The 21829-nt window shown below is 41.0% G+C and overlaps 2 protein-coding genes across 8 annotated transcripts; one reads left to right on the top strand and one right to left on the bottom strand.

The window, feature by feature from the left end:
• The first annotated feature begins 2784 nt into the window (after positions 1–2784).
• On the top strand, positions 2785–8999 carry GALT1 (galactosyltransferase1). Of its 6 annotated transcripts, none has more exons than XM_088212568.1 (9): positions 2785–3031; positions 4118–4196; positions 4530–5568; positions 6451–6683; positions 6771–7052; positions 7195–7323; positions 7395–7574; positions 8019–8126; positions 8315–8999. In XM_088212568.1, exons 3-9 carry the CDS (start codon positions 4806–4808, stop codon positions 8522–8524), a joined length of 1905 nt encoding a protein of 634 aa, XP_088068694.1. In that variant the 5' UTR covers positions 2785–3031; positions 4118–4196; positions 4530–4805; the 3' UTR covers positions 8525–8999. The 6 variants fall into 6 exon arrangements, with proteins under 6 accessions (XP_088068694.1, XP_088068691.1, XP_088068693.1 ...); XM_088212565.1 differs by having other exon boundaries at positions 4523–5568; XM_088212567.1 differs by having other exon boundaries at positions 3848–4196.
• Positions 9000–9304: 305 nt separating this feature from the next.
• On the bottom strand, positions 9305–11445 carry LOC110809151 (Ribosomal L18p/L5e family protein). 2 transcript variants are annotated; one of them, XM_022034885.2, is made up of 5 exons: positions 11153–11445; positions 10853–11063; positions 10450–10538; positions 10121–10273; positions 9305–9686 (listed from the first exon to the last, which is right to left on the bottom strand). In XM_022034885.2, exons 2-5 carry the CDS (start codon positions 10962–10964, stop codon positions 9531–9533), a joined length of 510 nt encoding a protein of 169 aa, XP_021890577.1. In that variant the 5' UTR covers positions 10965–11063; positions 11153–11445; the 3' UTR covers positions 9305–9530. The 2 variants fall into 2 exon arrangements, with proteins under 2 accessions (XP_021890577.1, XP_021890576.1); XM_022034884.2 differs by having other exon boundaries at positions 10853–11041.
• Between the last annotated feature and the right edge of the window lie 10384 nt (positions 11446–21829).

Raw genomic sequence — 21829 nt, 5'->3', positions numbered from 1 at the left:
TCCAATATGGGTCGTCTGTGCGCGATGTAATATGGGTCGTCTGTGCACATTTTCAATCTAGGTCGTTCGTGCGCGCGTGAACGGATCTTAGCCGTTCGATCACACGCACGCGGATCGCCCACGTGACTCCCCCCGCGCGGCCTCCCACGTCAGCGCCTCTGTTACTTGGCGCGTCTTACTTGGTCGGGGCTGCTGACTGGACATCTGATGTGACATAATTTTTTTAAATTGCGTTTCAACCTTCGATTTCTGATTTTTCTTTCAAAAATACCATCAGAACCCAAATTTTCACCCTTTTTTTTCAAAATTATTTTCAATTAAATCCTTAACTAATTTTTCACCCTTTTATTATTATTATTATTATTTTCATTAAATCAAATGAAAATAAAATAAATTCAATTCAATTTAATTAATAATAATTATATTTATAAAAAAATAAAATAAAAATAAATGTTGGGTGTTACACTAAGTGTGTTTTCTCACAGGAACTGATGAAAGTTTGGCCGAATTAGGCTAAAAATAGCCAACCCGAGGCGAATCGCCGCTGCCGTCACTGGAGCACGATGGAGCCACCGTGCCGGATTTATGAAATTGGCTGAGTAGGTCCTAGGTCTAATTTTTTGGTTATTTGGGATATTTGTAGGTATCGTGAGTGCGTTTCAGTTCCCGAAGAAAAATTCAGGGAACCCAGGAACCACCCGTAGGCGCAGTAAGCCATTTAACTTTTCGGCGTCAAATCAAGTAAGGACCCCTCACCCTATTTTCTATTATAGAATTGAAATTCAAATAAATAATATTACAGTCTTTTGTACAAAATTAAATGGATGTGCTTGATTAATTATGGATTGTTAATGGAACCCAAATCAGACATGTTTTCTGTCGATTTCTGTTGATTTATTTTACAGTCTAAAAGCATGATGATATCTGGTTTATATATTGTATAGTTTAAATGCATGTATTACTGTCTTACTTGACAATTGTTTGATTTTAGGAATCTAAGATATGATTGCATTGTCGGATGCATATTTACTTGTTTATGTATTTATGTTTGATTTGGTAACGGAGACTAAGAAAAAACAGAAAAGGGGTGTGATTTAATAAATAAATAAGATGACAATCTCACTAGATATCTTGAGAGATGGTGGACGGATCAGGTTTATAGGGAACCCTACCGTGAACGTTGTCTCATACCGGACGGTGTATGGATACTTGGTCATTTGGCGCTCATACCGGATGGGGTATGGAGACGGACCGCTTCACCCTCATACCGGACGGGGTATTGAGATTTAATGTCTTGGTGCTCATACCGGACGAGATATGGGGCCGGCTATGTAATTAAGACTGTTAAGGAAAATGGTTCACGTGTAGTGAGGACACCCCTATGGATCCCCATAGATACTAATAGGCTGGTGAAACGATAAACGATTACGAGTTCGTCTATTGTTAATAAATGTGAATTTATAATATGTTCTATGTTATTGGTCGTGCATGGAGTTATGATTTATATGATATTATTGTTTCTATAATTTGTTTTCATAAATTCTCTAATGGTAATTAAAAAGGTAAATGGTTTTATTTTAAATAAATGTATTGGTTTAAATCTACTGCTTCATTTGTTGTTTTAATTTTTTACCAACATTTGTTTTTGTGACTGTGATATAGTGTGATGTCGTTAATAGACTAGTATAACTCATTCCTTATTTAATTATTTCAGATCAAGAGAACTTACTTTCCGATCCCGATTTACAAGAAGACTGCGAGTAGATACTAGATACTTTATAGTTTTCTTTAGTTTTCTCATTTTTTGTGTTTCTTTAAGAGAATTCATTCCCTAATATTTGTTTAGTACTTTTAATTTATTGTGTAAGATATGCAAATTTTAATTTTTTATTTTGTTTTCATACTTAAATTATTATATATTTCTTTTTAGATTTTCGAGTTCGTTATATAATAGATTTAAGTGACATATAAAAATGTGTGTATATATATATGTATACATTTTAATTCCTATTTTATATATATATATATATATATGTTTGATAATGATGAATGGTTGATCTCTTGGCTTAGTTGACTTAAATTATTAATCTTTTTTACCAAAATTTGAAAGAGTAGTTTCCTGTTCCGTAACGTGAAGTAAAGGCAATTTTATTAGTTCACACACACGCATATATATATATATACACACACACATTTTAATTTATACTTTATATATATATATATATTTGACATTGAATAATTAATAGACTTAGCTTAATTAACTTAAATTATTAATCTTGTTTACCAACCAATTAGGTGGTGGCAAACGCAGTCAATTCCATATGTTGCTCCACCCTTCCTTCAAAATTCATATATTTGACTCAATATAACGTTAATTATAATTTTAAAAGCACATTTATTTTAGCAATAATTAAAATTAGAATTTATTTTTGATACATTTAAAGTGTCTTAACTATAAAAAAAATAATTTTAAATGTTATTAAAAATTAATTTCATCGAAATACATAAATATTATTTTTTTAAATAATAATACTTTAATTTTACCCAAAAAAAAATTAATTAATTATTTTAACAAATATAAAACTTATTACTGTACAAAAAGTTCAAAATATATTTTCCAACTACAGTTTGCCACGTCATCCATTCTGTTAGGACGGTGCCACGTGGCTATCTGGCTTCCGAATTATACGGCCAACCTGGGACCCACTACCGACACTGACGCTCAATTACGAAATAAATAAAACGCGGTTATTTTCTTAAATTCGAACGAAAAAGGACAAGTCAGTAACGAGACAACTCACATTTTCCATTTTCTTTTTTCTTTACTTCACTTGGACCAGACGAGAATATCAGCACCAAGCAAGGCGGTGCCAGGTCGCCATTACCAAAACCCAAAACGGTTTCTTATTTTTCCCACCATCGAACTTAACCTTTAAGTTTTCAAAACCACTCTCCCTCCGCCATTTCTCATTTTCTCAGTTTTTCTCCAACTTTCTCACATTTTCTCGGAGGATTCGGCAGATTCCAGACGGTGAGTACTGCACTCGTCTTGTTTCATTTTGAAGTACTTCCTTCTACTTCCTTCTTCGGTGCTCTCTTAGTTCAATATCCTCGTAGTTTCAGCTCCAGTTCCGAATTTTTTCTTCATTACTTAGTTCTACTACGCTTTGCATGTTCCATTGAGTTCGGACAGAGAGTGATGTGCGCGGATCTGTGTGCGAGTTGTGCCGTTTCTGCTTTCACCTTTAATGTCTGTATTGTCTGTTTTCTTTTCGATGAAACTGTGGACAGTAAGAGGAGTTTGTGTTCTTCAAGTTGTAAATCTAGTTGATCTGGTGCTTGGAAGTTCTGGAAACTTGTTTCTCAGTTCACTAAGGTTGAGGAACCGTTGAACGCTCGAATCCGTGGTGGTGTTCGTTTTCTATTTTCGAGTTCAATAATTCGGTGTTTTTATCAAATTTTCTTTCCTGTTTTTTCTTTTCAACCAATCAAAGATTGGTTAATGCTTCTGATTTCATGAGAATACATAAATAGAAGGATTTGTAGTTTCGTACTCTGTTCGCGTCAACAAAGGTGGTTTGACGACTTTCTATAGTCAGGTGCCCTAATGGCAATTCCACGGTGTCATAAAAAAGATTTTATATTCAACAATTAACTATAGCCAACTCTAAATAAGCGTAAGGAAAGTAAATTAATTGTTTTATTTTAAACAAAACCGATTTCCAACTTCTTGGGTTAAGACTGCAATGTCAAGCACCTTCCTCTAATGGTTTTGCTTTCTCTTGAAATCATTTTTTGAAGTAATCTGCTGATCTAAGTCTACTTCCTCGTAATTGTTAAAATGTAGTTCATTATACTATCAGAGAGTTTTATATGGCTTTGGTTTCTTGCTGATTTGGTCATCATGCAACGTAATATGACCGCTTAACGAGTCAAGAAACTACTTCTTATTTACCAACTGGTGAAGGAGGGCATTGACTTGTGGTTCTCCGTCTATTTTCACACCTGTCTGTTTATTTCCACGTCGAATTGGAGCAGCAAACTAGGATCCTTGTTACATGAGTGTTGTATTTGGGAGTTAATGATGATCCATCACTTATGGATGAACTTGGTGCAGTCTTTCAAGATTATTTGAAGATTATGAGGGAATATTACTGACAAAACGAAGCCTGAACTTCCAGTTTTGGTCCTAAATGGTTTGTCCCAACAATTATTTGTGCTTGCTTGTTTTATATTGTTCTCAGTTATTGGAGTATCACTTTGATGGAAGGCATGCTTTAACATTATTTTTTATATGAGGTGTTTTAACATGAGTTAGTTGTTTTAACATTCTTCTCGATCCGATTTGTTATTATGCTCTGTACTTCTTTTTTTTTGTCATCTCACTTTTGTAAGTTGGTTTCTGTCCATCGATCATTAGCATTTATTTCCAAGGCTCTTACATGATAGCATGTGTATCTTTGTTATTGTGCCTTTGAAAACATTATATGTTTTGTAGACTAATTGATTTCTAATTTTCAAGGTTGCAGAACATTGTAGTTGGTTCAGCCAAATAATAGACCAGAAATTAACAGATTGAAGATTTAATTTCAGAAAAGTGAACTATCCTTCAATATTTGCCAAAAAAATCTGAAAGTTCCAGTCAAAGAACCAGTCTCTCTGAATGGGCACCTAGTCCTTGTGGACTAGCATACAGATATGGTTCTTTGGAAGTTCTTAAATGCTAATCAGCAGTATTTTTATTTAATTTCAATCACCATGGCAATTAACCATAGAGGTTTTGATGCAACTGCATAGTCGGCAGGATGAAGAAATGGTACGCTGGGGTTGTAATTGTATCCTTCTTTATGTTGATTTTTGTAAGATACAGTGTCAAGACAAATCCTATTGGCCAGAATAACTGGAAAAGTCCTGTAATAGCCAATTTGACTAATCCTCTTGAATGGGTGCGTTTAACGGATCCCGATGCTGTCCAGAGCCCAGCAAATACTTCCGATGTGATTTCAACTGATGCTATAATCTTCAGCCTTTTTGCTCAGAGAAATTTTTCCAGTGAAGAGCAACAATCTTTGCAGACATGGAATCTTCTGAAGAACTTAATTGATCAGGCTCAGGGTTTACCAAATGGAGTGGAAGCTATAAAGGAAGCTGCTAGTGCTTGGGGTAACCTTATGGCTTCAATTGAAGAGGAAAATCTTGCTTATACAAATGGAAGTTCTGGTAGAGTTGGGAAAGAAAAACAATGTCCTCAGTTTCTCAATAAAATGAATGCCACAGAATTTGAGGAAAGTGGTTTTGCATTGCGGGTTCCTTGTGGCCTCACTCAGGGATCTTCCATTACAATTATTGGCATTCCAAATGGTCTTCTTGGTAATTTTCGGATTGACTTGATGGGGGAACCAGTACCTGGGGAGCCCGATCCACCAATTATTCTGCATTACAATGTAAGGCTTCTTGGTGATAAGATAACTGAGGATCCTGTCATCGTTCAGAACACGTGGACTGCAGCTCATGATTGGGGTGAAGAGGAACGTTGTCCATCCCCCAATCCTGAAAAGATTAAGAAAGGTATTTATCATTTTTCTTAGAGGTTTCTAGCTATATATCTTCAATTTAAACTATTTTTTGCTCATCCTATCAACAGCAATTAAAACTGTTTCGAAGTTCAAATTTTAGACAGCACTATCAACATAGGAATACTAATTTTTAGGTTCTACTTTCTCTTTTTCTAGGCTTTACTGAGTCACCAAATGATGTTGCAGCCTGCTATGGATAACATAACTATATATGTTCAACAAATTGTTCACAGATTGGGTTGCATCTAGAAGATTTCGACCTTGAATTCGTTTTTAGGTTATAAAATACTGAAACAATCAAGAACTGAAAAGAATCAAAGAACACAAGATATCGGTGGTTTGGCAAGGGTGAGATCTACTTTTTGGGAAAGAGGGAATCGAGATGTACTATGAGGAGAACTGGAGATTACAAGCATTGTTTGCTTAACTCAACCCTATTCTCAACACACTCAATCTCACAAAACTAGGTTTCTAGATAGAAACTTGGCTACACATATTGTGCTGGGGGCACCCATCCATTCCACTGTATCAAAAAATTCCTTTGCTCATATGTTACCTTGAGTGAAACAAGACACATCATAAAATAGTTGAACTGTAAAACTCTGTAAGACTGAACAAAATATAAACTTCAATGCATATTGAAGAAATTTTTTACATCATTAGATTGCTTCTAGAAGAGACTATCATGTAGTGCAACTCTAAGTTACCAACTTGGTTGAAGCATCTGTTTCTTTGTTTTGCTTTGGTTATAGATCCATTTCATACAGATATCTCTTAGCCAAAAGCAAAACAATTACATTCCCCTTATCCTTGACACTTCACTCATCCCTACATGATTTTGTAAAATAAGTGTTTTAACATGTTTGACATACAGTTGATGAACTGGACCAGTGCAACAAGATCTTGGGTAAAGATGATGGCCGGTTTCTTACTGCTAGCAATTCCAGTTCTCCAAAAGGTTCTTCCATTGTGCAGGAAGGGATGAAACCCAGAAGATATTTTCCTTTTAAGCAAGGTTATCCATCTGTTGCAACACTTAGGGTTGGATCAGAAGGAATCCAGATGACAGTTGATGGAAAGCACATAACGTCCTTTGCATTTCGCGAAGTAATTTCTTCTCTTGTTGTCTCTGTTACATGTAGGATATTCTGGATATGTAATTGTTCCTTACAAATTTCTTGCTTGGTTGTTCAGACTTTGGAGCCATGGCTTGTTAGTGAAGTGAGGATTTCTGGTGACTTAAAACTGGTATCTGTCCTGGTTAGTGGTTTGCCCACATCAGAAGATTCTGAGCATGCCATCGATCTAGAAGCACTAAAAGCACCTCTCCTTTCGCCTCAAAGATCATTGGACCTCTTTGTTGGTGTATTCTCAACGGCAAACAATTTTAAACAAAGGATGGCTGTTCGAAGGACATGGATGCAGTATGCTGCTGTGCGGTCAGGAGCTGTTGCTGTGCGCTTTTTTGTTGGTCTGGTGAGCTTTGCATGTTGTTCTGTTTCTTTGTCCAAAAGGATTGTTGTGATGGAAATGGTCTGGTTTGTCCCTCTTCTATTAGGTGTTCAGCCTGTTCCTGAATCACTTATGAAGTGTTTTTTTCTTTTGTGGGGTATTGCAGCATAAAAACCAAATAGTGAATCAGGAACTTTGGAATGAGGCAAATACGTATCAAGACATGCAGCTAATGCCTTTTGTTGATTACTACAGTCTCATCACCTGGAAAACTTTGGCCATCTGCATCTTTGGGGTAATGTGTTTTCTCATCCTCAAACAAGGATAATCCTTCCTTTACCTCATAGATATCATTCTCTTCAACAGACAGAAGTTCCTTTAGCAAAATTTATCATGAAGACTGATGATGATGCATTTGTTCGTGTTGACGAAGTGTTAGCTTCTATAAGGGGCATAAATGTAACTGATGGGTTGCTGTATGGACTTATCGATTCAGATTCTCGACCTGATCGGAATACTGATAGCAAGTGGTATATTAGCCCTGAGGTAATGATCTACTCTTGGGCATGCTTAGTTTCTGAAGCTAGTATACAAACAAAAAATTCTCCAGGGGCTCAATAGCCTTTTAAATCTTTGTTGATAGTTAGTAATTATAACAGAAGCATACTCTGGTATGAAATTTTGGTTCCATAGAATGGTGTGCCCAATTTGGATATGTTATGTTTATTCAACCTTGTGCAATAAATATTACATGATTGGTAGCACAGCCGGTTTTGTTTGGTGTTCTCTATTTTTTTGCACAATTTGCTCGTGTCTTGTTTACTATTGTTTTGCAGGTAACAATTGATCTAGGTCTCGTTAATCTGGTTTCAGCATAACTGCAATGTTATTTTTTAAGCTTTGAGTATTTCCTCTTTAGTAGCAATTCTAAAGTGAATATTTGTCTCTTGCTTCTCACTCTTTTTTTCCTTCCATTTTGAACTGAAAAAGGAGTGGCACGAAGGTACTTATCCCTCTTGGGCACATGGTCCGGGTTATGTGGTGTCCCGGGACATAGCGAAGAGAGTCTATGAGAGATACAAAAGAGGCAGTTTAAAGGTATTTTATAGCCATCTTTTCCCCATTTTGTTTTACCTCAGTGACACTCCCTAGCCCTGATGTTAATGGCTATCTTTTGCTTGCTTGGTTACTCCTTGGAAGGTCTATTATTTTTCTAATGTGACGTACTGACATTTTTAATAAACAACAGTCTGGGTGATGAATTTAACATTTTTTTCATATGGCAGATGTTTAAGCTAGAAGATGTGGCAATGGGCATCTGGATTGCGGATATGAAAAAAGACGGTCTAGAAGTGCGGTATGAAAACGAAGGCAGGGTTTATAACGAGGGATGTAAGGATGGCTATGTTGTTGCCCACTATCAAGGTCCCAGAGAGATTCTATGCCTGTGGCAGAAACTTCAGGAAACAAAACGTGCCACATGCTGTGGTAACTAGTAATAGTAAGCAAATTCAGAAGAACCAGAAAGAGGCAGTTTCATAGATGCTTGATCCCATTGATCCGCATAGTTATATACATTAATTGACAGATAATTTACTGATCTATGAGCACCGAGATGTTCATCAACATGGTTATTCAGAAGTACAAGAACACTGATGAGAGAAATCAGGGCCGCTCACTTGGTTGAATTTTGTTACAGGCTGTGTAAGTTGAGATGGAAGAAGATTTTTTTTTAGGAGGGGAGAGAGATGGGAGTTGTGGGGACTGGCGATAAGGGAAGGTGGTTTCTATAGGGTGTGTGTATATATATATATATTGTTTAGTACATATATACATAGGGCACCTGCTTGCTATAGTTAGATACATATAGAACATACCATGCTAGAGAACCTAGAGATGTGTCAATTAGATGTCAAAGAGGGTTCCTTGTATTCTTACCATTTAGAATACGATTTTACATATTTTACATTCCTTGATCCTGCCTCTTTATTTATTTTGAACTCAACGCTTTTAAGCCTCTTTATTTCTCACCCTTATTTTAGTGTATATCGGTGAAAGTATATTATACTTTTTCCAACTATGACACCCTTAGACCAAGCTTTCAATATACTGAGTAGATTGTGGGAATATCTACTAAAGAATGTCAAATAAGACATCTCAGTAAATTATGTGCATCTTTAATTAAAAATATTGTTGAAGAAAGATAATTTATACTGTTCCATACCAAAGGTAAGTAATAGCAATACTGAAATGCAATCAGCCAGGAGACATGCGAATAAAGTACAAGGTATTTTCTTCATTTCTGTATGCATTTTCCAATGAGAGTCTGCAGATGCTATTAGGAAAGTTTCTTCTCTTCTCCATGTTTTCTCACAAATTATAGCTCATAAGAACTAAGCAAAGTCGGATTTTTTTCCCTCGCATTATACAAACAAACCCAAAATGCAACCACGTTTGGTGCAGCACGAAGAACCACATTATTACAGAATACGATGAAGAAATCTATCGTGGTAAAAACCCATGTTGCGCAATTGCAATCTCGAAAGCCTCCATTCTTTCCCCGCGAGCAAAACCATTGCGATCATAAGATGATACCTCATTAATTTTAAGATCAATGGAAGCCTTCACAAGCTCTTCACCAACACGTTTAGCAGCTTCCTGAAAACAGGGATAATCAATTTGACACCAAAAAAAAAAAAAAAAGCACAGACAACAACCTCACAATATTTTCACTATAAGACCATTTATCAAGACTGGTGGTACATGCAAATATTTCTAATTTTTATTTCTTAGAATTTATATGTATGCATGAAAATATGTAAAACGGAGTATGTATGTGTTGATTCAAAAATAAATAAAAATGGGTTTTGCAAAAAATATTAAAGAAACAGTTCTCATTGTTTAACCTCATGTTATGTTTATATCACTGTTTTCTAATTACTAGTTTCATCTTCAAGTGTGACACGTTCTTTTTATGCATAACCATTTAGAGCATAGAAAATAACAAGAAAAAAAGTTCATGCACCAAACAGGGTATAAACACCCATGTTTTCATGGCTAAAATTCCTTAAACCTGATGCGATGATACTTACGATGTTGTTACAAGGGGGATCACCACGAATGGACTTTTGCAGGGTACATCCATAGAATAAACACTTCTTGTTTTGGTCATCCACCAACATAGCATAGAGCTGCTTATCTGAGCAGAAAACTGAAAGTCTTGGTTTTCTAGAAGTGCCATTGAACTGCTCAAACACAGAAAAGGAAACATAGTAAATGAATCCCACACTTCAACTACAATCACAACTCATCAAATCATTCTAGGAATGCAACTAGAAGAATTCACTTGAGAAACTGAAAAGAGGGCGAACTGAACATATAACAAATAGCAAAGCTTCATAGACTATTAGAAAATGCTAACCCTTTTTCGCATCCTTCTATTTCGAATTTTAGCACTTTCTGTTTTGGTTTGTCCCTTTGCTTGAACAAGAAGTGGCTTCACACTGAAACCTAGAGGACATTAAACAAGTTCTGAATCTACCCATATGAAAAGTATAGGCAAGTATGCCCACTTAAGCAAGTTCTGAATCTATCCATATTGAAAATATAGATAAACATTCCCACTTATGCAAGTTCTGAATCTACCCATACTGAAAATATAGGTAAACGTTCCCACTTACATTATATGAACTTTTATCATTTTCTGTCAATGCATGGATCTTCTATTCTTCTTTAGCAAACATGTGAATCACTTTATGTGTATATGCATATACGTTGTAGCATTAATTAGAAGGAAAAAAGGAAAGTCAAAATGTGCCGCATACTTGTATTCTTGATGGGAACCCAATTGAGAGATTTACAATGAGCTCCAAAAATGCCATTAGCACTGAACCGCAGTGCAGAGAAAGCTTTAGTTGAGAAGTTCACAATAGCCATGGCGTCCGGTTCTTGAAGCTTCAATTTCCCAGTAAAAGAATGTACGATGGTGCAGAAAGAAAACTGGGTAAACCAGCCTGCAACATAACCATTGCAATACTGCTAATTTGCAGGGAATGAAAATTAAAAACAGAAGAAACTCTGATTCAGGCATTTTAACAAACAGGTTATGCGCTTGTTTCACCGACCTTGGTTGATGCTTCTTCTTTCTCCAAGTAAGTACTTTGAAGCCTCAGGAAACCCAAGAACTGGGCTAACTTAATCCCCAGGCTACGAGTGATTACAATCCTTCAAAGTTTAAACCAAGTCTCACCATTGTTCCCAGGAAGCAAAAACGGCTGAAATCAGATCCAACCAGATGAACAAGAATAATTTTAACTATGTTTTTTTCAGATATATTTTCATTCATAGTTTATTAAGTTATTTTCAATATATATATATAATTTACAATTTTATGAGTAATATTTTTACGTAAATTTGTAATGATAAATTTGTATATTCATTTAATTAATAATATAAAAAAGTAGTGTGTGAATCACTTTCATTTCTGTTGGATATGGTAAGATAGGTGTAAAGTTTATTAATTTTTAAATTTATTTATATTTAAATGATGATTTATTAATATTTAATAGTAATAATTATTTTTATTTAAATTGATAGTACGATTCTATATTTAAATAAATAATTTATTTTAATCATATTTTATTGTATATAATAATAAATAAAAAATAAATTAAAAAATATATAATATTAAATATATATAATTAAAATATTATGTAAATATATATTTATAATCAAAATATTATGTATATATATAATAAAAAATATATAATTAACTATATTATGTACATGTATATATAATTAAAAATATAAGTATATGAATTTAATTGAACATATAAATATATATTTATATATATACACACACACAATAAAAAGAAGTTGAAGAGGTGTGCGGCTCTTTTTGAATCAGTATCAGGTAGAAGAAGAAGAAGAGTAAAAAGTGTGGAGTATGAATAATTTAAAATGAAAGGTAATTTTGTAAATAATTACCGGTAATTTTGTAAATAATAAAAAAAAATTAATGTAAAGGTCTAAAAACTTAAAAAAATATATATATATTGTAATACCATAAGTAAATTATAATTTAAAATTTACATTCCTTACATAATAAATTAAGATATTAAATGGGGTTACAGAAATGTCTATTTTTTAGCTGTTCATAATAATAGAATAAATAGTTAAAATAAACGAGATAAAAATCATATGAGATTAATCTCACCTGGACAACTCTGTTTGGGTCCGGGAGATAATTTTTATGCGCAGTCCTCCTGCTGTTCAAAATATAAATTTTGGTCTTCTTGATCTGAAATAGTTAAATAGAGAAATAAATTATACTAACTTAGTAAAAATATTACATTTATCACTGATACGGGAAACCAAATGTTGGTAAAAATTATAAAACAACTAATGAAGTCATTAGTTTATATAAATTTATTTAACATAAAACCGTTTATCCCATACTTAATCATTATAAATTTGGAAAATTGACTTACGAAAACAATAACACAAATAACATTGTAATTTCATATCTAAGTGAGTAAGAATAGCAACTTACATTTTTACCAGTATCTCTGGGGGTTTATAGGGGGACCCCTTACGCATGGGTCCAATATCCAAGTTATTGATTAATCGCCGATCTACATACCTCATCCAGTAATAGACACCAACACATACCATCGTCTCAATACTCTATCCGATATGAAGATCAATTATACCTTCCAACCCTCTTCCGGTATGGGATACCTTAGCCCCGTTCGACTGAGTACACTCACGATAAGATTTTTTCTATGCACCCTGGTCTATACACCCTTCCCCAGGGTATCCAATATGTAGCACCCGGAAAGGAGGAGAAAAAAAAAAAAAAAAAAAAAAAAAAAAAGGGGGGCCACGTCAGCAGCCACGTCAGCAGTCCCGGCCAACCAGGGCCTGCCACGTGGCAAGATCGCGTCACTCCGAAAGGAGCCACGTTGGCGATCCGCGTGGGTGCGATCCGACGGCCCAGATCAATCGCGCGATCGGACGGCCCAGATTCAAACGCACGGACGGCCCAGATTCAATCAAAAACGAACGGCCCAGATTAAAACGAAATGAACGGCTGTGATCAAAAAGCAAGGGGTTATAAATAGAACCCCCACACCAGACCAAAAACCCTAGCCGCCAGCCGCTCGCCGGAGAAGACGAACCAGAGGCCGACCGCCGCCACCCGCCGCCACTCGCCGCCGCACCGGGGAAATTTCCGACCGCCGATCGAGGTAAATTTCATACCCCGACTCGTTTTTCCCCACTGATTCCTCCTATGGCCAAATCGAAGCTGAAATCCCGGCCAAACGGCCGGAATACGCGGCCGAAGCCCAGCGGCGCCGCCGCGCCCCCTCTCGGTTTTTGCCTCCGACGAGGCCCTTCCCGGCCTCCGTTCGATGCAATTTTTATATCACCGTGATCACCATTCTTTTCTCTACAGGTTGACCGAAGCCAAATCACCAAAACACGAACCTCGCCGGAGAGTCGCCGTACCCGAGAGCGCCGCCGCCGGTAAGCTCCGCTTTTCCGTGATTTTTTGGCCCCCCGAGGGCCCTAGGGTTGTTTTCTGACAAGGACCAATGCGAGTGTGGCCGAATTCGGCCGAAAACGGCCGAAAACAGTCAACCCGAGGCGACTCGCCGCCGCCAGCGGCGGCGCCGTCGCCGGAGCACGGTGGAGCCGCCGTGCCGGAGTTGCGATTTGGGCCGAAAGAGGCCCTGGGCCTAATTTGGATTTTTTTTGGAACACGTGCAGGTACTGTTAGTGTGTTTCAGTTCCCCGGGAAAAATTCAGGGAAAATTAGGGACAGCCTGCAGGCGCACTGTGAATCGTATTCGGATCCCGAAAACAAGTAAGGACCCCTCACCCTATTTCCTATCACGGTATTAAAGTTCAAAATGATAAAACAGTATTTCTTGAATTAACGAATGTGTGAAATTGCTTAAGGTAGCTAATGGAGCCCGAGTCTAGTGTGATTGGTGGTTTACTGTTATTTGGCCTGTTTACAGCTTTAAATGCAAAATGAGGTTTGATGTGTTTATTTTACAGATTTGTGTGCATTTACTACGTTTTTATTAATCATGGGTTGAATGACTGAAAAACCGATACTGTATGTTGTCTGTTTGGCATGAACTACTGTTTGCTTGTTTGTATGTGAATTGATGATGCTTATTGAGGAAAAGGAAAATGAAAGATTGTGTAGACTGATAATTGTATGATGGGGTTAGCCTGACTAGATATCCTGGGAGATGGTGGACGGACCGGGTCCGTAGGGAACCCTACCGGGATTGTGGTCTCACATGCCGGACGGGGTATGGAGATCTTATGGTTTTGGCGCCCATACCGGACGGGGTATGGGGACGGCCCGTTTCACCCTCATACCGGACGGGGTATTGAGGTTTATGGTTTTGGCGCCCATACCGGACGGGGTATGGGGACGGCCCGTTTCACCCTCATACCGGACGGGGTATTGAGGTTCATGGTTTTGGCGCCCATACCGGACGGGGTATGGGGACGGCCCTGGAAACTGATTATGAATGTTAAAGATTAACGGGTAGCGGAACCCCTATGGACCCCCACGGATACTAGTAGGCTGGTAAATAAGGAAAATATGTTGTACAATGATTGAATTACAAGAGGCGTGATAAGTGTTATGTTTTACAGCTTAGATTATTCAATGATTATGATGATGTTATTGTTTTTCTCATATTGTTTTCATAAATTCCACCAAGGTAAGTGGATGGTAAAGGTTTTCATGTTAATAAACGAGTTTGTTGTAAATTATGCTCCATTGGTCTTTTTGTGGTTTTCTACCCACCTTTATCTCCGTGACGGTGAGATATCGTGATGTTCTTACTGGGCTAGTGTAGCTCACTCCTTAATTAACCATTTCAGATCAGGAAGACATGGTTCCCGAGCCCGTTCCGCAGGAGGACGACGAAGGGGATGCCTAGAGACTCTGTAGTCATACGCATAGTTTATTTTCGAGTTTTCTTTCTTAGTTAGTTTAACCTTTTATATTTTAAGTACGTTTTTTTGGTTTTTCGTGTCAGGGATGTTAACTGAAATTTTGATCTCGCTTCCGCATTTGATATATTTAAATACTCATTTCATTTTAATATTTTCCGGGGCCGTTACAGTTGGTATCAGAGCCGCATTTCCTCGGACCCATCCCTTACACTATAGTCCTTTAAAGAAATACTCACCGATTGGTCGTTACTCAACCATTCCTTGTAAATGCAGGTACACAGAAATGAGGAGAGGAAGGCCCCCACTAAACCGAGCGGCCCAAGATAATTCGCTTCGGGAGGATTTGGACAGATTATATGAGATGGTGGAAGCTCTCGTAGCTGCCCAGCGAAGGCAAGAGGAGAGAAGGGAGTTACCCGGACCTCCTCCGCTAGCGCAGGTTGAGCCCCCGTTACAGCAGGCTGATCCCGAGCCACCCCGGCAGGAGCCTGTTCCTCCACAGTACCACCCGGCACCACAGCCGCGGTACGACCCGGTACCACAGCCACAGTACCAACAGGTACCGCCACAGCATATTCCAGTGCCCCCACCCCATCAGCAGGAGCCACCACAGGGTCCCCCAGTTCACCCTCAGCCAGCCCCAGTCCCTTTACCTCGGGACCCCGCTCCCTCCTTGATCGACCCCGGCTTCATAGAGAGGTACAGGAGACTGAACCCTTCTACTTTTTCAGGGGGATCCTCTTTCGAAGAGGCCCAATACTGGCTGGCGGAGACTGAGAGAGCCTTTGAGACCTTGGGAGTAATTCCTGAGCAGAGGGCTGCCATTGCCTCCTACATGCTGGTAGGGGAAGCAGTACGCTGGTGGGAGCTCAAGCGGGCCACCCTGCCTGTACCAGTTACTTGGGAGCAGTTCCTAACGGCTTTCCATGCGGAGTATCTCCCTAAGCACATCCAACATTTAAAAGAAATGGAATTTGCTCAGTTGGTCCAGGGTAATATGACAGTGTCGGAGTATGCCCGCAAGTTCCTGGAGCTGGGCCGACATGCCCCGGAGACATTGTTGGATGAGGGCCGAAAGGCCAGGAAATTCCAGTGGGGTCTCCGCCCGGCGATCAGATAGCACTTGTTGGTGATGGAGCTCGAGACATATTCGGCAGTCCTGGCAAAGGCGCAGATCATAGAAAGGAGCTTCGACACCCGCCCTCAGCTAACGGGAAGTTCCCGACCTTCAGCCCCGCTCCGCAGGCCAGCGCCTACCATGCCTGTCCAACCCAGTAAGAGACCCAGGCCTGCCGTTCAGGGCCCTCCTCAGGCTATGGGGGCAGCTCGTGGGAAGATCTGCCAGTACTGCGGCAGGGATCATGGGGACCGACCCTGCTACCGCCTCAACAACACCTGTCGCATATGCGGCAGTGCCCAGCACTATGCGAGGGAGTGCCCTAGGAACCAGAATCAAGGGAGGCCTCCAATCCAGGGCAGAGTTTACAACCTTACCCAGAAGGATGCCGATGCAGACCCGGACGTGGTACATGGTATGTATACTATCTCTGGCCACATTGCTCATATTTTGTTTGATACTGGTGCATCACATTCTTTTATTTCACATGTTCTTGCTTCCAAAATTTGTGTATCACCTGATGGACTTGATTCACTATTGTTGGTATCTACCGCTGGGGGGGAGACATTACTAGGAGAGGTTGTCTACAGGGCATGTGTCGTGGAGATAGCAGATAAGAAATTGAGGGTAGACCTGATAGGGTTAGACACAGGGGATTTTGATGTAATCCTAGGAATGGATTGGCTGGCGGCGTATCACGCCACCATAGACTGCTTTAATAAAAAGATTGTATTTAATCCTCCCAACGAGGAGCCATTTACAAGTTAATAAAATTATTCGGTACTGATTTTTTCTAATGACAAATTCTTTTCTTCTTAATTCCCAGTGCGTTGATATTGTATTTTCCCTAACTAGGTAAACCCAAGAAGGAAGTTTGTATCCAAGAGATTCCAGTAGTCCGAGACTTTCCAGACGTATTTCCGGATGAACTGCCCGGTCTACCAGGGGACAGAGAGGTCGAGTTCACCATAGACTTACAGCCAGGAACCCAACCCATCTCGGTAGCTCCTTACCGAATGAGCCGCATCGAGATGGAAGAGCTAAGGAAACAAATCACTGAGCTACAAAACAGTGGCTTCATTAGACACAGCATTTCCCCATGGGGTGCCGGGGTTACTTTTGCAAAGAAAGGAGATGGAACGTTGAGACTGTGTATTGATTATAGAAGGATAAACAAGGTAACAATTAAAAACAAGTACCCTCTCCCCCGGATTGATGACCTTTTCGATCAGTTGCAGGGTGCACAGGTCTTTTCTAAAATAGATCTACGATCAGGTTACCATCAGGTAAAAGTGAGAGCAGAAGACATCCCCAAGACGGCATTCCGAACCAGGTACGGACACTATGAGTTCCTGGTTATGCCGTTTGGGCTAACCAACGCCCCGGCCATCTTTATGGATCTAATGAACAGAATCTTCAGAGAGTTTTTAGATAAATTTGTCATCGTGTTCATCGATGATATCTTAGTCTACTCAAAAAGTAGAGAAGAACATGTTCATCATCTTGCCCAAGTCCTCCAGGTACTCAGGGAAAAGAAGTTGTATGCAAAGTTGAGCAAGTGTGGATTTTGGCTCGAGCAAACCGCCTTCCTAGGACATGTTATATCGAAGGAAGGGGTGTCGGTGAACCCCGAAAAGGTTGAAGCGGTACTTGGTTGGGAAAGGCTGACAACAGTTAAGGAAATTCGCAGTTTCCTAGGGATGGCGGGTTATTACCGCCGGTTTGTCGAAGGGTTCTCCAGTCTAGCGGCCCCTCTAACCCGACTCACAAAGAAGAATGCAAAGTTTGATTGGAATGAGAACTGCGAAAGGAGTTTTTCAGAATTGAAGAAGCGACTGACTACTGCACCCGTGCTGGCTCTACCGAGTGGGTCAGGAGGGTATACAGTTTATAGTGATGCCTCCTATCTGGGCCTGGGTTGTGTCCTGATGCAGCATGGAAAGGTTATAGCATATGGGTCTAGACAGCTAAAGAATCATGAGAAGAACTATCCTACCCATGATTTGGAGCTTGCCGCAATCATACACGCCTTGAAAATCTGGCGCCATTATTTGTATGGAGAGACCTTTCAGATCTACACCGATCATAAGAGCTTGAAGCACATCTTCACTCAGAAGGATCTCAACATGCGTCAGAGAAGGTGGATGGAACTCCTCAAGGACTATGATTGTGACATCCTATACCATCCAGGTAAGGGCAACGTAGTAGCCGATGCCCTCAGTAGGAAGAGTGCAGGCACCCTAGCCCATCTGATGGTTTCAGAATGCAGGTCCATTGGGGCTACGCAGCAGGTTCGACTGCAAGATCTGAAGAGGGCCACATGTTTGAGCCACCTAGCAGTCCAACCCGAGTTAATCCAAAGAATAAAGGAAGCCCAGTCAATCGACCCCGCCCTAGTAAACCGCAAGAAGGATGCAGAACAGGGAGTGAACTCAGAATTTCAGATTTATGCCGACGGATTGATTCGTTTCAAGGACAGAATGTGTGTCCCAGACGACAATGAATTAAAAAGAGACATCATGACAGAGTCCCATAGTTCAAGGTTCGCCATGCATCCAGGAAGTACAAAAATGTACCAAACTATGCGACCCCGATTCTGGTGGAATGGGATGAAGAGAGATATAGCCGACTTCGTATCTAAGTGCTTGGTATGTCAGCAGGTCAAAGCAGAACATCAACGCCCAGGGGGGTTGCTTCAGCCCTTACCGATTCCAGAATGGAAGTGGGAACACATCACCATGGACTTCGTATCGGGACTACCCAAGGCACGATCGGGACACGATGTCATATGGGTAATTGTTGACCGACTCACTAAGTCTTCCCACTTCCTGGCCATCAGAATGACTGATTCGTTGGACAAATTGGCAAGGATGTATGTCCGGGAAATAGTCAGACTGCATGGGGTCCCAGTAACAGTGGTATCCGACAGGGATCCCAGATTCACTTCTCGGTTTTGGAATAGTCTCCAGCAAGCTATGGGAACAAAGCTGTCCCTTAGTACTGCCTTCCACCCCCAAACCGATGGACAATCAGAGAGGACAATCCGTACGCTGGAGGACATGCTCCGAGCTTGTGTCCTTGACTCCGGAGGCCATTGGGACGACCATCTACCCCTGATAGAGTTTGCCTACAACAACAGTTACCAAGCAAGCATCGGCATGGCCCCATACGAGGCGCTATACGGTCGTCCGTGCAGGTCACCGATTTGTTGGGAGGAAGTGGGCGATAGAAGATTGTTTGGCCCGGATTTGGTGGAAGAAACCACGTCCAAGATAGTTAAGATCAAGAAGAACATCCAGGCGGCTCAGAGTAGGCAAAAGAGCTATGCTGATACCCGGAGGAGAGACCTGGCCTTTGAGAAAGGTGACCGGGTGTTTCTTAAAGTCACCCCCTTCAAGGGAATTAGTAGGTTCGGCAGAAGGGGAAAATTAAACCCCAGGTACATTGGACCCTTTGAAATCTTAGACAAGATTGGTACCACTGCCTACAGACTTGCACTGCCCCCTGAGCTCTCCCGGGTTCACAATGTGTTTCATGTATCTATGCTGCGCAAGTACAATCCGGACCCTTCTCATGTCGTGGCTCATGAACCGCTTTCACTTCGAGAGGACTTGTCTTATGAAGAAGTACCGGTCAGTATCACGGACCGAGAAAGCAGAATACTCCGTAACCGGGAAATATCATTTGTAAAAGTCTTGTGGCAGAACCACACGCCTAGGGAGGCGACTTGGGAGCTGGAATCAGAATTTAGGGCCCAATATCCTCATCTGTTTGATCAAGAGTAATGAGGCAAATTTGGGGACCAAATTTCTTTATGGGGGGGAGAGTTGTAGCACCCGGAAAGGAGGAGAAAAAAAAAAAAAAAAAAAAAGGGGGGGCCACGTCAGCAGCCACATCAGCAGGCCCGGTCAGCAGTCCCGGCCAACCAGGGCCTGCCACGTGGCAAGATCGCGTCACTCCGAAAGGAGCCACGTTGGCGATCCGCGTGGGTGCGATCCGACGGCCCAGATCAATCGCGCGATCGGACGGTCCAGATTCAAACGCACGGACGGCCCAGATTCAATCAAAAACGAACGGCCCAGATTAAAACGAAATGAACGGCTGTGATCAAAAGGCAAGGGGTTATAAATAGAACCCCCACACCAGACCAAAAACCCTAGCCGCCAGCCGCTCGCCGGAGAAGACGAACCAGAGGCCGACCGCCGCCACCCGCCGCCACTCGCCGCCGCACCGGGGAAATTTCCGACCGCCGATCGAGGTAAATTTCATACCCCCGACTCGTTTTTCCCCACTGATTCCTCCTATGGCCAAATCGAAGCCGAAATCCCGGCCAAACGGCCGGAATACGCGGCCGAAGCCCAGCGGCGCCGCCGCGCCCCCTCTCGGTTTTTGCCTCCGACGAGGCCCTTCCCGGCCTCCGTTCGATGCAATTTTTATATCACCGTGATCACCATTCTTTTCTCTACAGGTTGACCGAAGCCAAATCACCAAAACACGAACCTCGCCGGAGAGTCGCCGTACCCGAGAGCGCCGCCGCCGGTAAGCTCCGCTTTTCCGTGATCTTTTGGCCCCCCGAGGGCCCTAGGGTTGTTTTCTGACAAGGACCAATGCGACTGTGGCCGAATTCGGCCGAAAACGGCCGAAAACAGTCAACCCGAGGCGACTCGCCGCCGCCAGCGGCGGCGCCGTCGCCGGAGCACGGCGGAGCCGCCGTGCCGGAGTTACGATTTGGGCCGAAAGAGGCCCTGGGCCTAATTTGGATTTTTTTTGGAACACGTGCAGGTACTGTTAGTGTGTTTCAGTTCCCCGGGAAAAATTCAGGGAAAATTAGGGACAGCCTGCAGGCGCACTGTGAATCGTATTCGGATCCCGAAAACAAGTAAGGACCCCTCACCCTATTTCCTATCACGGTATTAAAGTTCAAAATGATAAAACAGTATTTCTTGAATTAACGAATGTGTGAAATTGCTTAAGGTAGCTAATGGAGCCCGAGTTTAGTGTGATTGGTGGTTTACTGTTATTTGGCCTGTTTACAGCTTTAAATGCAAAATGAGGTTTGATGTGTTTATTTTACAGATTTGTGTGCATTTACTACGTTTTTATTAATCATGGGTTGAATGACTGAAAAACCGATACTGTATGTTGTCTGTTTGGCATGAACTACTGTTTGCTTGTTTGTATGTGAATTGATGATGCTTATTGAGGAAAAGGAAAATGAAAGATTGTGTAGACTGATAATTGTATGATGGGGTTAGCCTGACTAGATATCCTGGGAGATGGTGGACGGACCGGGTCCGTAGGGAAACCTACCGGGATTGTGGTCTCACATGCCGGACGGGGTATGGAGATCTTATGGTTTTGGCGCCCATACCGGACGGGGTATGGGGACGGCCCGTTTCACCCTCATACCGGACGGGGTATTGAGGTTTATGGTTTTGGCGCCCATACCGGACGGGGTATGGGGACGGCCCGTTTCACCCTCATACCGGACGGGGTATTGAGGTTCATGGTTTTGGCGCCCATACCGGACGGGGTATGGGGACGGCCCTGGAAACTGATTATGAATGTTAAAGATTAACGGGTAGCGGAACCCCTATGGACCCCCACGGATACTAGTAGGCTGGTAAATAAGGAAAATATGTTGTACAATGATTGAATTACAAGAGGCGTGATAAGTGTTATGTTTTACAGCTTAGAT

The sequence above is a fragment of the Carica papaya genome, chromosome 2 (assembly GCF_054855325.1).
Source record: "Carica papaya isolate Zhongbai chromosome 2, ASM5485532v1, whole genome shotgun sequence".
Taxonomy (NCBI): domain Eukaryota; kingdom Viridiplantae; phylum Streptophyta; class Magnoliopsida; order Brassicales; family Caricaceae; genus Carica; species Carica papaya.
Note: the sequence above shows the minus strand (reverse complement) of the source record. Positions and strands in the feature narration are given on the sequence as shown.